This window comes from Podarcis tiliguerta (assembly GCF_965153285.1).
Source record: "Podarcis tiliguerta genome assembly, chromosome: 8".
Taxonomy (NCBI): Eukaryota; Metazoa; Chordata; class Lepidosauria; order Squamata; family Lacertidae; genus Podarcis; species Podarcis tiliguerta.
Window position 1 is genome coordinate 87,315,785 of NC_139541.1, and position 15,884 is coordinate 87,331,668.

At 58.4% G+C, this 15,884-nt stretch overlaps 1 protein-coding gene across 2 annotated transcripts in view; it reads right to left on the reverse strand.

The window, feature by feature from the left end:
- The window catches only part of LTBP4 (latent transforming growth factor beta binding protein 4), a gene marked incomplete at its 5' end in the record, with an annotated part of 56,834 nt that extends 52,218 nt beyond the window's left edge, over positions 1-4,616 (reverse strand). Inside the window, 2 exons of one of the 2 annotated variants that reach the window (XM_083454710.1) lie at positions 1,407-1,477; positions 4,438-4,616. In XM_083454710.1, coding sequence (XP_083310836.1) covers positions 1,407-1,477; positions 4,438-4,616 — 250 coding nt within the window. Of the gene's footprint in view, positions 1-1,406; positions 1,478-3,283; positions 3,308-4,437 lie in introns of those variants that run through there. The other variant, XM_083454712.1, reaches the window with a different exon arrangement.
- Between the last annotated feature and the right edge of the window lie 11,268 nt (positions 4,617-15,884).

The following is a 15,884-nucleotide window of genomic DNA, read 5'->3' on the forward strand; positions in this document are numbered from 1 at the left end:
AAAGGTAAGGGACCAACTGCTTGATACAGCGGAGATGGAAAAATGCCACCTTTGCTGTGGCTGCAACCTGCGCCTCCATAGAGAGGGAGGCGTTGAAGGTAACACTCAAGCTCTTGACTGAGGGCACTGGCACTAATGGAGCCCCCGCAAGAGATGGGAGATGGGACGGACGTTCTTAACGAAGTACAGGCCGTCTGTTCCCTGGAGGCGATTTGCATCTGGCTCTGGGAGATGTCATCTGCAGAGCCCAATCTCTGCTGCCCAGCTCTGCTTCCTAAGAGCATCACGGCCGGGGGCTGGACTAGATGAGCCCTGGGGTCCCTTCCTACTCCACTGTTCTGTGGTTCTGTGACCAGGAGAGCCTCCTGCCCAACCAGCTCCCCCTGTGGCCAGCCAGAGACTGCAATTGCATAGAAACAGAAATGTGGACTGGGAAGGGACCCAGGGGTCATCGGCCCCCACTCCCTGCAAGGCAGGAAGCTATTTATTTATTCCATTTCTAGATCGCCCTTCTTCTGAGCATCACAGGGCAGTTTGCAATATGAGAAAACTTACTCAGGGCAGCTTCTCAATAATAATAATAATAATAATAATAATAATAATAATAATACATTTTATTTATACCCCGCCCTCCCCAGCCAGAGCTGGGCTCAGGGCAGCTAACATCAATAAAATTTCAGTAAAAACATAATAAGAAAAAAGGAAAACAAACAATTTAAAATACAGGTTAAAATGCAATTTAAAATGCAGCCTCATTTTAAAAGTCAAAACCATAAGGGGAGGGAAACACAAGGGTCAGAGTGAGTCCAAACCAAAGGCCAGGTGGAACAACTCTGTCTTGCAGGCCCTGCGGAAAGATGTCAAGTCCCGCAGGGCCCTGGTCTCTTGGGACAGAACGTTCCACCAAGTCGGGGCCAGTGCTGAAAAGGCCCTGGCCCTGGTGGAGACCAATCTAACCTCCTTGCGACCTGGGACCTCCAAGATGTTGCCATTTGTGGACCTTAAGGTCCTCCGTGGGGCAGACCAGGAGAGGCGGTCCCGTAGGTACGAGGGTCCTAGGCCACATGTGGCTCCAATGCCCCGTGTCTTGTGTCTGAAATTTGCAGAAGCCAAATGATGTGCCATGTAAGGAAACAGCAACCTCCAAAGAAACTGCCCCCCTGAGATGCCCCCCTGAACCTCTGGCTGGGGGCTGGACCAGATGACCCCATGGGACCCCTTCCAGTTCTATGATTCTGTGAATGCAGCTGAGATGCAAGTCCCAAGTCAAGACGGTGGAGAGATGGTGAAGCAGCACACAGTGGGTGCAGGATGCAGGATGAGGCCTGCCTTTCGTGAGGGGGTGAAGGATCCTTGTCCCTGAAAATCTGCCTCCCCCCACTCCTCTCCCTCCCCCTCCCCCGTACCTTTGGTGCACTTCCCAGTTTTGGGTGCCAGGGACCATCCAGGGCAGCAGACCTCCCCACAGAGGTTGGGCCTAGAGAAAGAGAGAGAGAGAGAGGCTATGAAGGAGGAGCCAGGATTGGGTCATGAGAGGAAGGGGGCACGGGGGGGGGGGTGACTGCTAGCCACTCCAAAAAGCAGAGGGATTAACTGGGGGTGCAGAAAGAATGGGGGAGGCTGGGGAGGGCAGGGTCTCCTAACACTTCCACATGTGATTCATGCCAGAATGACTTTAGCAGACAGTACATGGACGTGGGTGGCGCTGTGGGTTAAACCACAGAGCCTAGGGCTTGCTGATCAGAAGGTTGGCGGTTCGAATCCCCGCAACGGGATGAGCTCCCATTGTTCAGTCCCTGCTGCTGCCAACCTAGCAGTTCAAAAGCACGTCAAAGTGCAAGTAGATAAATAGGTACCGCTCCGGCGGGAAGGTAAACGGCATTTCCGTGCGCTGCTCTGGTTCGCCAGAAGCGGCTTAGTCATGCTGGCCACATGACCCGGAAGCTGGACGCCGGCTCCCTCGGCCAATAAAGCGAGATGAGCGCCGCAACCCCAGAGTCGTCTGCAACTGGACCTAACGGTCAGGGGTCCCTTTACCTTTACTACCTCTCACTTAAAAATAAATACATTTAGGCCCAGCACCCATTGACCACCACAAGCTGGAATGTCCTGGGAGGATGCACTGGCAGTGCCCCCACCTGTGTGTGACTTCCTGGGATCCCCAGAAGGAGTTACTCCCCCCCCCACCGCCACCCCACGGGGCCAAACCTTCCCTTCCCTCCCCCCTTGGGGAAGAGATGTAGCTCCTCAGGAGAGCCTCTCTCCAGAGACAACCCCCACGGCCTCTCCAAATGGGGCTGGAGGTGAGCCCTGCCTGCAACCCGGAGGAGCGGCTGCCAGCCAGTGCAAACAGGGCTGAGCTCAATGGACCCAGCAGCCTGGCTCAGTCGCAAGCTGCTTCCCACGCCCCCTTCCCACAAGGAAGGCTAATCCCAGCCGGCTGCGCATGTGACCGGCAGCTGGGTCCACTTCCACAAAGCTTCTGAAGAAGGACGGGGGCTCCTCTGCGGCCGCCCAGGGGCTGCTGAACCCCAGCTCCCCCCCTCCTGCTGCTGCCTGGCTGTGCTGTAGTTTGGCCGGCTCTGGAGAGCCAGAGGTCCAGGTCTGCCTTTGACTCCTCCTCGCCCACCCGGAGGCCCTCCTGCCTGGAAGCTGGGATGATGGGGAGAGGAAAACTCTCTGCATAAGGGATCAGAAGAGTGGGCAGGATCAGGCCAGTGGCCCTTCTGGCCCAGCATCCTCTCCCTCCTGTGGTCTGGCGGCCTCCAGCCCTGGAAGCCGAGCATCCTGGCTGGGAGCCCTCGAGAGCCCTCTCCTCCTCCTGGCAGTCCTCCTTGCCTCCAGTGGGAGGGAGTTCCACAGTTTAACTCTGTGCTGTGTGAAGAAGGACTTTCTTTATCTGTCCCAAATCTCCCAGCTGTCAGCTTCCCTGGATGAGGCTCATCTTGCCCCCCACAACATTTCCCTCTTCTGCCTGCCAAGTGCCCCATAGGCAAGGCGGGGGGGGGTTCCTCAGAGGCACCCCGCTTCCACAGTTCCTGGAGGGAAGCAGCAGCCATCCTGCCTTGACCAGACGACCCTTTGGGGCCCTTCAGATCCTACGAGGAGCAGCCATGAGTGGTCTGATCCTGTTCTTGCCCTCCAAGCTGCTGGGCGTCTCAACGGTTTAAGGATGCTCTGTGAAGAAGACAGGGTTTGTCTGTTCTGAAACATCCCACGTCCCGTTTCCATGGGAGACCCTGCGTGAGAGGGGAGGGAGGGAACACGCTCTCTCTCCACTCACTCTGCACATGTTCAGAAGCGCTCTCTCTTCCCCAGGCTGGTCCTCCAGCAAGGCTGCTGCCCCCTCCCCAATTCTCATCCGGACACCCACCTCTGTGTCATCCAGACTCCTCTTTCTTCTTCTCTCTCTCTCCCCCCCTCTAATTCCTGACATTCTTGTCCTGACCGGGACTCAAGTTACTAAGTGGATTTGCAGGAGACGGAGATTGTTTCTCTGGAGCTCCATGAAACAGAGGAAGAGGGAGAGAAGGGGGGGGGGGAGGACCACAAGGCCCCTTCTTCACTGCTTGGCCTAGGCTTGCCCCCACCTCACTCCGAGGGGCTATGGGGCAGGCACATCCAGGCGCACCCTCCCTCCACAAAGTGGCTTCGGGGGTCTCCTGCCTGACCTGTGCCACACTGTCTCCAAAGAGCCAAAAGGAAGGAGGGCACCTCTGAGCACGTGCAGAGAGCCTCTCCCTCTCGGCTCGGCCTTCTGGGTTTCCACCTGCCAGCAGCCTGAGAGGCCCTGCCTGCCTGCGAAGAGGAGTGTCTGCCACCAGAGCCTCAGGCAGAGGATGCCAGCCCTGGGCAGAGCTCATGGAAAGAGCTGGTGCCAGCCTCAAAGGAGGAGGGGTCCTTGCTGGGAGATGCAGAACTGGAAGGGGGGAGAAGGGGGTCAGCCCCAAACCCCCAAAGGAGGGGGCGCTGGCAAGAGGGGTTGCCCAGGTCGCTCCTACCAAGCTGTGCTCCGCCCTGGTGCCAGGAAGTGGGAGGAGCAGCGACCCACCTGGCAGGGGCGTTGTTGCGCCAGCACGTGAGCCTGGCTGGGCGGCGGGTGCTCCAGGCCAGCGCTGACATTTCCAGATGGGGCCTCCAGCCGCCAAAGCCGCCCCCTCCGCCCTGATGAGAAGACCAGGCGCCGGGGGCTGCCCGGAGGGGCGGGGGTCCGAGCGCGCGGCGACGGCGCTGCCAGCGCCACGGGGCAGCCCGGCTCGGCCTCTCCGGGCGGCCGCTGCGCCGAGCACCGCCGGGACGCCCCTCGGGGCTCCCGGGAGAGCCAGTCCAAGCCCCCGGGGGTCCTGGGCGGCGCGCGCCCTGCCCGGGCAGCCCCGTCGGGGAAGGACAGGGCAGGCTGCGGGGCGGGAGCTCCGGGGCGCGGGGTCCCCGACTCACCTGGCCGCCTTGGGGGCGCGGCCCGCGGGGCTCTTCCTGCGCTTCTCCAGGGGGGGCGGCCCGCCGGCGGGGGTGGGAGCGGCCCGACGGCGCGGCCCGCGGACTGCGCCCAGCGCCGGCGGGAGGAGCGCGGCGGCGGCGGCGAGGAGGCAGAGCGCGGCCAGCGCCGGCGGCCGCATCCTGCCGTCGACGGCGCGGCGAAGAGGCAGCGGCGGCGCTGGGCTCGGCTCGGCGGCCGCCAATGGGCGCCCAGCCCGGCCCGCCTGCCCCTCCGGCCCCGCAGCCAATAGCCAGCCAACCGGCCGCCGGACGGGGAGGGGCTCCGGCCGCAGCGCAGGTGCCGTCGGGGTGGGCTCGCCGCGGGGAGGGGGCGGGACTGGGCGCCCCCAAAGCGCGGCCGCCCCGTCCCTCGCGCCCTGGCCGGCTGGACCGGACCTTGGCTGGGCGCAGGGAGCCAGAGATGGGCTCTGCCCGGAGGGTCCCTCCCTCGGCCGCTGTCTGCAAGGGGCGCCGGAGAACACGAGAAGAGGCTGCTGGATCAGGCCAAAGAGAGGCCCTCCAGCCCAGCATCCTCTTCTCGCAGTGGCCGAGCAGGATCCGAGCATCCCAGAGCCTCTCCCCTCCTGGGGATTCATAAGCACTGCCTGCCTCCCCCTGTCGAAGCAGAGCCCAGCCATCCTGGCCGGGAGCCCCCCGAAGCCCTCTCCTCCTCTGGGAATGTGCCCGTCCCCTTGGGAAGCCCCCCCCCCCAGGTGGGTGGCCTTCCTTGCCTCCCGTGGCAGGGAGTTCCGTAGCTTCGCTCATTTGGACAATGAAACGCGGCCGCTTTGCTGCAAGCATCGCTGGAGCAGGAGGCGGCGCGTAAAAGCCAAGCAGGACCCGGGAACCAAAGGCGGGTCCTGCAGAGGTTGGGTCGGGCCCAAGGGGACCCATCTCCTCCAGTATCCTGTCCTCGCAGGGGCCAAAATATGGCCCAGGGGGGAGAAGCCGCCAAGGAGGCGCCGAGCAGCGCAGCCGGAGTCTCCCCACACTCACCGGGGCGAGGAGCCCGGCATCCCTCGCCGCCTCTCTTTCCTTGCCCTTTGCCTAATCCTCTTTCCTGCGGAAGGGAGTTCCCGGGTTTAGGAGCATTTACAGAGAGACCTCCAAACCCTGAAAGCGCAGGGCTTCTCCCGAAGAATTCTGGGACCTGTAGTTTCCTCTCTAGCGTCCTTAAACACGACTTCCCAGGATTCTCGTGGGCTTTCAGGGGGGCTGTGGCTCCGCCCCCAACTCTGCCTTGGGAGAAGAACTCCCTCCCTTTGTCTGCCCCGACGCGGCAAACCTTCCGCTTCTCTCCGCCTTCTCCATGCCATGCATGGTGGGGGGCATGGTGGGAACCAGATGCCAGGCTAGATGGGCCCCCTGGGGCCTGATCCAGAAGGCTCTTCTTGTGGTCTACCTCTCTTTTAAATCAGAACCAGTGAAGGCAGTGAAGGTCCTGTGTGAGTGTCTGAAGGCGGATGGAGGATGGATGGCGGCTAACAGATTGAGGTTGAATCCTGACAAGACAGAAGGACTGTTTTTGGGGAACAGGGGGTGGGCGGGTGTGGGGGATTCCCTGGTCCTGAATGGGGTAACTGTGCCCCTGAAGGACCAGGTGCGCAGTGTCCAGGGCAGCTGTTTACCACCTCCATCTGGTACGCAGGATGAGACCCTCCCTGCCCGCAGACTGCCTCGCCAGAGTGGTGCATGCTCTGGTTATCTCCCGCTTGGACTACTGCAATGCACTCTCCGTGGGGCTCCCTTTGAAGGTGACGCGGAAACTGCAATTAATCCAGAATGCAGCGGCCAGACTGGGGACTGGGAGTGGACACCAAGATCACATAACACCTGTCTTGAAAGACCTCCATTGGCTCCCAGGACATTTCTGGGCACAATTCAAAGTGTTGGTGTTGACCTTGAAAGCCCTAAATGGCCTCAAAGGCCCAGTAGACCTGATGGAGCATCTCCACCCCCATCGTTCAGCCCAGACACCAGGGTCCATCTCTGGGGGTCTGCTGGCAGTTCCCTCACAACAGTAAGTGAGGCTACAGGGAACCAGGCAGAGGGCCTTCTCGGTAGTGGCACCTGCCCTGTGGAACACCCTTCCATCAGATGCCAAAGAAATAAACAACTATCTGATGTTTAGAAGTCATCTAAAGGCAGCACTGTTTAGGGAAGTTTTTAATGACTGATGGTTTAATTTATTTTTAATGACTGATGTTTTAATGTATTTTTAATCTTTTGTTGGAAGCCACCCAAAGCGGCTTGGGAAACCCAGCCAGATGGGCGGGGTATAAGTAATAAATTATTATTATTATTATGGTCTTCTGTTCTGAAGCTTGCAAGGACCCCCCTGGACACCAGCTGGGCAACTCTGTGCATTGCAGAGGATTCTTGGGTGTGTTGGAGGTCCTTTTCAGAGGGATCCAGGGCTGGGCTGCCTTGAACTTGGCATGTGGCTGCCTTCCTTTCGACTCATCTTCCTTTTGATGTACTTCATCCTCTAAATCTGGGTTGCAGGCTCAGAATCTCTCATTTCATGACGCCACTGCAGTTCCGTGACCCCGAGCTCCCTGCCTGCCCCCTTGCTGAGGAGTATCTGAAAGGTCCGGGGTGCAGGATCAGGTCTTTCCACAAGGGCCAAGACTGATGCTGAAATCCAGCATTGCCTGAGCTCTGCGAGTGCAGCTTTCTCCCGACTGAAGTGCAGAGTGTTTGAGGACCGGGACATTCGCAGGGAAACCAAAATGCTTGTTGACAAAGCTATTGCACTACCAACCTTGCTGTCTGCTTGTGAAACATGGACCACTTATAAAGGCCATCTCCAACTCCTCAAAAGATTCCATCAATGGTGTGTCTGAAAATTTTTACACCTCGCTTGGGAAGACGGGTGAACTAATGCCAGTGTACTGGAAGAAGCAAAGATCACCAGTGTCAAAGCAATGATTCTTCAACATCAACTTTGTTGGACTGGTCATGTTGTGCAGATGCCTGATGATCGTCTTCCAAAGCAACTACTCTATTCCAGACTTAAAATGGAAAGCGTAATGCAGGTGGTCAACAAAAGAGGTTCAAAGACAAGGCAAATCTTTAAAAATGTAGTATAAACACCAACAATTGGGAAACACTGGCCTGCGAGCGCTCCAGTTGGAGAACAGCCTTGACCAAAGGTGTCCTGGGCTTTGAAGACACTTGAACTCAGGACGCAAGGGAGAAACACGCTAAGAGGAAGGTACGCTTGGCAAACCCTCACCATGATCAACTCCCGCCCGGAAACCTCTGTCCCCACTGTGGAAGGACGTGGGGATCCAGAATTGGCCTCCACAGTCACTTCTGGACTCCCTGCTAAAACTGTGTTCATGGAAGACAATCTTACTCGGCTACGAGGGATAGCCAAAGAAGAAGAAGAGAAGAAGCAGTCATGGCTTGTGGCAAGAAAGGCCCAGAAAGGAAGCAGGGTCCTGCCAGGGAAATTTCCAAGAATCTGCCTTGGGAGCAAGGGGAGAGGGTTCAGCCACTCCTTGGATGCTCATTCTGCGAAGGCCAAGGCTGCAGAACCTGACCTGCCTGCGCCCTCTTTGGAGGCACTTGTGGGGAAGGTGGGGGCAACAGCCCCAGACCCGCCTGGCTTCCTCTCCCGTTTTTTGCAAGCCAGAGGGCAAGTGCCCAGGAGTTGGAGGTGCTGGTCACCCAGGAAGACACGCACAGGCCTAACCCAAGGACACAAACGCACACAAACACACACTCCTAGCGATGGCATCCTTGCGATGCGAGAGCTGCAGGCAAACACATGGGCAGACCCGTCTTTTACGTCCATAAATATTTCCTTGTGATTATTTCAAACTCGGTTGCATATAAAATTTCACAATTACAACATGGTTGTTAGAAAAGCACAACCCCTCCCTCCCTGCTTGGCACGGTGCAGGAGTCAAGAGCGGCCACCTCTCGCCCCCCCCCCATCACCACCCCCGCAGTGTTGCTCTGGCACAAAGGTGAAGACCCCAGAAGTTGGTCCCAGCAGGAGACTCGCTTGGGAAGAGGAAGAAGATGATTAAGGGGTTTCGAGGGGGGTGGCTGTTTTGTTTTTCCAAGGAAAAGATTCCTGGGTTTGGGCACCTTCCCAAAAGTCTAGGCTACACTGCAGCCCCCCCCCCCAGCCCCAGGGCCCCTCTGCAGGGAGTGTGGCAGTGCCAAGGAGGCTGCCCCTCCCAGGGTGACGCAAAGGTCCCTGCAGGGTCTTGTACGGATGGGGACAATTCCTGTGCCAGCCCCCTCCCTGGAGAATCCTGGTGGCCGGGGGTGCTATGGCAGAGTTCCCTGCGACACCCACCTCCTACAAATCTCTCAATCTTGCCAGAAATGGGGGAGAAACTTGGCAAGGAAACCAACCCCAGAACAGGGCCCCCCGCCCCCCTGCCAGCTGCTGGCATTTCCCCTCATCCCTGGGGCACCTGCTCTGCCCTTGGAGCGAGTGCCAGGCCTCCTCTGGGCTCCATCCTGCACAGGTCTCCACCTGCCCCATAGGGGGCGCTGTTCCAGGGGCGAAATTTCACCAGGAAGTTTAATAAAGCACTTTGGAGTTAGGGGGTCTGGCTGAGCCCTCCCTGCCCCCAAAGCTGCCCCATATCCTGCTCCAGAATGTACTTTGAACGGGGCCTCTGGGTGGAGGGAGCTGTGTCTTAAGGCTGGGGGTGCACAAGGAAGACCATTCCAAAAAAAGCCCCCCCCCTGCACACCCCATGCACTGAGGGTCTTTCAGGCAGGAGGGGAAGGGTCCCTAGGAAGCTCTGAGGGGGTCTGGTGTGGGTAAGCAGCTGGCTTGGCAAGGGGGCACACTCAGCGCCAGGCTACAGGACCCCCGCCTCAGAAGGGGTGCCGGCGGCTGCAGAAGCTGCCCTCCATGGCTGCAGTGGGGGAGGCTCAGGGGGGCTGGTGTCAAATTTGCAGGGGGCAGGGAGGAAGAACCCTGGGCAGGAGGGGCTTCTCCCAGCCCCCTCCCCCAAGGCTGCCCTCCCCCAACCTTCCTCGCCCTCTGTGGCAGTGGGCAGCTTGCAAGGGCAGGTGTTGTAGGGGGGGGGGAGAGAGATAATTCCTTGTGCTTCTTGGTGTTCGAGGTGACAGGCATGGGGCACAAAGGCCAGGCAGTCAAGGCCCCCCATCCCAACTCAGCGTCTGCTGCAAGGGGTGGGGGCAGCAGGGTAGAAGAGGCCTCTGGCAGGCGCTGGCATCGGTGGGCCAAGTGCCCTGGAAAGGGTCACCCTGCATCGTCCCCAGATGTGCCACAGCTGGCAGCCTGGCCCGCGTCCGAGGGGGCGTCACGCAGAGCTGGCATCACCCAGCCCCACTGGGCGGTCACAATCCCAGCAGCTTCGGGCAGCTGCAAAGCCAAGTCTGGTCGGCAACTTCCTGAAGGCGGCAAAGGCAGGCGGGCAAAGTCCCTCCTGGGCCCGGCTGGCACAGGTCGGCACCAGCCCAGGCGCTTCTGCCCTCTGGCTGCGCAAAAGTTCCCATCTCTCTGTGCCCGGGTGGCAGTAGAGGAGGCACTGGGGCTCAGATGGTGGTGTAAATGTAGACAAAGATGATGACGAGGAGGTTCAGGATGGTGCCCACAATGCCCAGCATGGCCAGGACCTTCTCCTCCCGGTCTTCCTTGGACTCTCGCGGCAGCCGGGGGCTGGGGCCGTCACCCGGCCCAGCGGCGCCAGGCACCATCCTCACGTTCAGCTTCTCCACCCGCAACTTCAGGTCAACCTGCTGGTGAGAGAGAAGGTTAGTCCAGCATCCTGTTTCGCCAGTGCCCCAGAGATTGGAACTAGGAATCTAGATAGACTGCCTCTGGACTGGGAGGCTCCCTAAGATCAGGCCAATGGGCCATCTAGTCTGGCATCCTCACAGGACCCAACCAGATGGCCCAAAGGGAATTAAGGTCATTTCCTTCATGCTTTGGCGGGCATTTGGCTTTGATGCATTTGCTGCCTGCATTGAAATGTAAGTAAACCTTTTAGTTTATCTTACTAAAACGTGTGGTTCATTCTTAGCAACGGGGACAAAGAGGGCAAGGTGAGGAAACCACAAATAAACAGGGACGGACAGGTGTCATTTACTAATTCTTTGCTTCTAGTAAGCTGCAAAAGCACACGTGTTTTTACTCTGCTAAAAGGTCTTCACAGCCTGTTTACTCTCATATTTCTCTCTCTCACACAGAACAGGTGGTTTACATTTTAATTTACAAATTTAATCCTCATTCCATCTCCATCACCTCTCATCTCCTCTTGCTTGCCTTCTCTTTAGAAGGATCTCCGGGTCTTAGTAGACCACAAGCTTCACATGAGTCAACAGTGTGATGCAGCAGCAAAAAAGGCTGATGTTATTCTAGGCTGCATCCACAGAAATCGAGTGTCCAGATCAAGGGAAGTCAGAGTCCCACTCTCTTCTGCCTTGGTCAGACCAGACCTGGAATATTGTGTCCAGTTCTGGGCACCACAATTTAAGAAGGATGTTGACAATTTATCCTTATGAAGGGCGGTTGAAGGAGTTGGGTGTGCTTAGCTTGGAGAAGAGGACACTGAGAGGAGATAGGAGAGCCATCTTCAAATATCTGAAGGGCTGTCACATAGAAGAGGGAACATGCTTGTTTTCTCCTGCTCTCAAGGGTAGGATTTGAACCAATAGCTTCAAGTTACAAGAAAGGAGATTCCAGCTAAACAGCAGGAAGAACTTCCTGCAGTAAGAGCTTCTTGGCAGCGAAATGGTCTCTTTTGGGAGGGGGTGGACTCTCCTCCCTTGGAGATTCTTAAGCAGAGGTTGGATGGCCATGTCCTGACCTCCATCTCAGCCTGCCAGACCCAGAAAGGTCATTATTTTACTAAAAAAAGCAAAAACACACACAAAGTGCTCCGTCTTCAGAATCACATTCCACCTTCTGGGCCAGTGGAAGGGGGCCGGGGGCCGGGGGCTGGGGGCCGGGCGAGACTTACCACGCACTGCATCAGGACCGGCAGGAGGGGAGTCCCATGGGTGCCTCATGCGGCTCAGCAGGGCCTCTGTTCTCCTCTGGCTCAGTCCAGGCTGGACGCAGCTTCTGCTGGAGGCTGGCAAGGCAAGACAGTCCTCCGTTAGGGTCCCCCTGGGCACCAGGACCTCCTCTGAACCCACAGCCTTTGCATCTGCCGCTCATTTGGGAAGGAGGCTGGAGGCAAGAAGGTCAAACGAGGATGGGTGGGGCATAGGCCAATGGCCTACCAGGTCCAGCATCCTGATCTCACAGTGGCCGACCATCTGGTACGCAGGATGAGACCCTCCCTGCCCGCGGACTGTCTGGCCAGAGTGGTGCATGCTCTAGTTATCTCCCGCTTGGACTACTGCCATGTGCTCTATGTGGGGCTACCTTTGAAGGTGAGCTGAAACTGCAACTAATCCAGAATGTGGCAGCTAGACTGGTGACTGGGAGCAGCTGCCGAGACCACATAACACCAGTCTTGAAAAACCTACATTGGTTCCCAGTACGTTTCCGGGCACAATTCAAAGTGTTGCTGCTGACCTTGAAAGCCCTAAACGGCCTCGGCCCAGTATACCTGAAGGAGCGTCTCCATCTCCATCGCTCAGCCCGGACACTGAGGTCCAGCTCCGAGGGCCTTCTGGCAGTTCCCTCCCTGCGAGAAGTGAGGTTACAGGGAACCAGGCAGAGGGCCTTTTCGGTAGTGGCGCCCGCCCTGTGGAACGGCCTCCCACCAGATGTCAAAGAGAAGAACAACTACCAGACTTTTAGAAGACATCTGAAGGCAGCCCTGTTTAGGGAAGTTTTTAATGTCTGATGTTTTAATGTATTTTTAACCTTCTGTTGGAAGCCACCCAGAGTGGCTGGGGAAAATTAATAATAATAATAATAATAATAATAATAATAATAATAATAATAATAATAATATAGTATTAGCCTATTTTGGGAAACCCACAAGCTGCAGGATCCAAGCCCAAGAGCCACCCTCTCCCTTCCTGTGGTTCCCAGCAGCTGGGGCTCAGAAGCACCTCTGCCTCCACCTGCGGAGTCACAGCTGAGCCTTCATTCTGGCTAGCAGCCATCCCCAGCCCTCTCCTCCTCCGTGAAGAATAACAACCACAACAATAATAACAGTGAGGGAACCAGCAGCAGAAGATCCTCAGAGCTGGACCTCAGTGTCTGGGCTGAATGATGGGGGTGGAGATGCTCCTTCAGGCCTACTGGGCCTTTCTTTAGAATGTGCCTCTTCTAAAGCCATCCAGGTTGGTGGCCATTCCTGCCTCCAGTGGCAGGGAGTTCCAGAGTTTGGCTCTGCGCTGAGTAAAGAAGGATGTTCTTTTCTCTGTCCCGAAACTTCCAACATTCAGCTTCCTTGGATGCTGGCAAATCCCAGAGTCAGGAGAGAGGAAGGAAAACTTTTCCTCTGCACTTTTTTCACACCACGCACAACTTTTGAAACTCCTACCGTGTGGCCTCTTTCTCATCCTTCCTGTAAACTATAAAGTCCCAAATGCTGCAACCTTGGCTGCTCTTGCCCTGCTCAGCAAAACTAAGCCTAAGAGGCTGTAACTCCGTCTTTCCCCAAGTGGGAATTACCCAGGGGGCACTCAGGGCCCTTAAGGGGGAAAGCGGGGTGGGGGGTGGGATGGAGGTGCCAATGACTACCAGAAATAGCCTGAGTTGGATTTTGAATAAATGTCCAATTAGTTTGTTACTATTTGGGATTTTATGGTGTTATCATCTTCTTTAGTGGGTTATGCAAACCACTATTTTGAATAATGCTTTTTTTTTTAGAGGGTAGGAGGCAATGAGGGTGACCTTTTGGAACTGAAGGGGCAGCAGCCACCCCCACCCCCGCCCGAGTTTGGGAACTGCTTGTGTGGCTGTCCAAGATAACACCCACCCACCCTGTGCCCCCCTTTCCCCATCCATCCATCCCCCACTTTCTGTTTCCTTAGGTTCAGATGCCCCACCCACTAGCACTGCCTGCACTGATGGGACATCCTAAACACACACACCCCAAAACCGCATTCCAGGGGTAAATATACTGTAGGCAACTCACAATTAAAATGAAATTGAAAACACCACTGACAAGTTCAATCAGACACAGAGGCCCTAAAGCTCCCTTCACAGGCAGCTACATGCAGAAAGGGAAGTGGTGGCCTGGGGCAGGTTGCCTCCTCAGGAGAGGCCAAGTTCAAGACCTTGAGAAGCCACCACAGAAAAGGCCCCGTTTCTCAGGCCCTGTGTGCCCTACTTCAAACACCAGGACAAGGAGGAGCAGGCTCGGGGGGGGGGGGTCTTCTCTAGGGCTGGGCAGTCTCCCTTGAAGCCTTCAGCAGGGGGTTACTGGGGGAAGGGATTGTGGGGGCTGTTAAATCATCGGCGGGACAATAAGAGCAGAGGTGTGTTTGTGCACAGGGATGGGAGTGCATAAACACCCACATTTGGCATTTCACAAGCACAATCAAGCAGCATTTAAGTTCCATGAAATAAAATTAATCAATAGAATCAATTTGCGTCTGCTCTTCGCTGGGATTCCTGCATTGCAGGGGGCTGAAATGGGTGACTGTGGAGGGGTGCCTCCTAACTCTACACTTCTAGGGTTCCATTCCCTGCCTTTAGCGCTGCTGCTGCTGCTGCTGCTGCTGTGTTGCTCAGCCTCACTCCGTGTGGAGCAGGGGGTACCTACACACAACTAGGGCTCAGCCCCCCCGCAGCCTGCTTGGGTGCCCCAGCTGCGGTCGCGGCCTCTCCCCGCTTTCTCCCCCTAACCCACCCTGAGGCTGCCCCTTGTCCTGCCCCTGTGACCGCTGCGAATCCGGCCGGCCTGCGGGTGCGGGGTCCGCTGCCCTCCACGCACCCGTTGCTGCGGCTGTGCCAAGGCTGCCCTCCCGTTGGGCGCGGATGTGCCCTCCCCTGGCAAGAAGAAGGACGTGCAGCGGGGAGGCCTTCTGCTGCCCACTCGAGGGCTCCTCCGTCTCCAGTGACACCCACCTGTTTTGTGCGCACACGCGCCTTCCTTCCCTCTGCGGGGCAGAGAAAGCACCCCACACGCACCCCCTTGGTGCCCTGTGGGTGGCGCGTGGGTGCCCCTGAGGCGCGCGCACCCCTCCTGCCCGTGGCGCCCGGAGGCCCGCGCGTCCGGAGCTGCCCGTGGCCCTTTTCCCCGCATGGCGTGGGCTGGGTGCAGCGGCAGGGCCACGTGAAAACGCGCTGTGGCGTCTGCTGGCTCCGCCGGCCATGCTCGGCTCTCCCCCCAGCGCCCGTCCCCACGGCTGGCGGGCGGGCGGGCGATCAGGCAGGCAGGCTCTCTCACGCTGCCGCTGCCGCCGCCGCCTCCCTACCTGCGTGGCGGCGATGGTGGTGGCAATGGTGGCCTCTCCCGACACGTCGCTCCCGGCTTGCCCACAGCCGCCCATGGCACCGGGGACCGGGCTGGTGCCCTCGCCTCCTCCGCGCTGAATCTTCGCCTGGAGGGGGAGGACAGGCGGGGGCTGGCACGGTGCATGGGGCGGGGAGCGGGGCAGGCAGCCTCTCCCCATGCCCGCTGGCCAGCCCCCCAGGCGCTCGCCCTAGCCAGACCCTGGCACCCCCCAGCTGGAAGCTGCTCTCATAGCCCCCCACCGCACCCCAGATGGCAGCCCTCCCCCTGCCACAAAGCACGCTGTAGAAGCACCTAGAATGGCAGCCGCGACGCCTTCGCCTCTCCTCCTCCATCCTTGAATGCCAGCCCCTGCCCTATCCACGCCTGGCAGCGGGAGGGGGGGGGAGCCCAGCTGTGCCCCCTCCAGGCTGCTCACTTACCCCAGCCCCAGCAGGTGGCTCCCGCCAGCCCCTCGCCGCCTCCTCCGCCTCCTGGTGATGCTGCTTCGGTGCGAACCGGGGGCTCCCCTGCTCGCCCCCCCCCCCAACCCGCCACGATCGCTCCTCGCCAGCTGAGCGCCTCTGCATCGGCCGGAGACAGTTGCTAGGCAACCGCCTCCAGGAGTTACATATTGCATCTCGAGCAGGGCCCTCGAGATGCCTCCTAATGGGGGCTGGGGAGTGGGGGACCCCTCTCTTAGACCTGGGGGGATCTGATGGGGGGGGGGGAAACACCCTCGCATCTGGTATGGGGGGGGGAACCCTTGCCCCCCAATTGGGCAGGCGCATCCCTGCGCACAGCGCATCTCCTCGCAGCGGGCGTTGGGGTTGCAACAGGAGAGGGGCTCCCTCTGTCTTTGCCCCTGCCGAAAAAGCGCCCAGGCGCCAGGTGGGGCTGCGATAAGGGCAGGGCTTGCAGTGCCAACCTTGCCCACTTGCAAGAGAAAGCATCTCCGGCTCAGGCGCTGCGCATTTCCCCTCCCTCCCCCCGCGGCCCTGGATCTCCCCACTGTTTTGGGGTTATAGGGGCACGGAAAAGGGTCTCTCTCCCCGCAGCGGC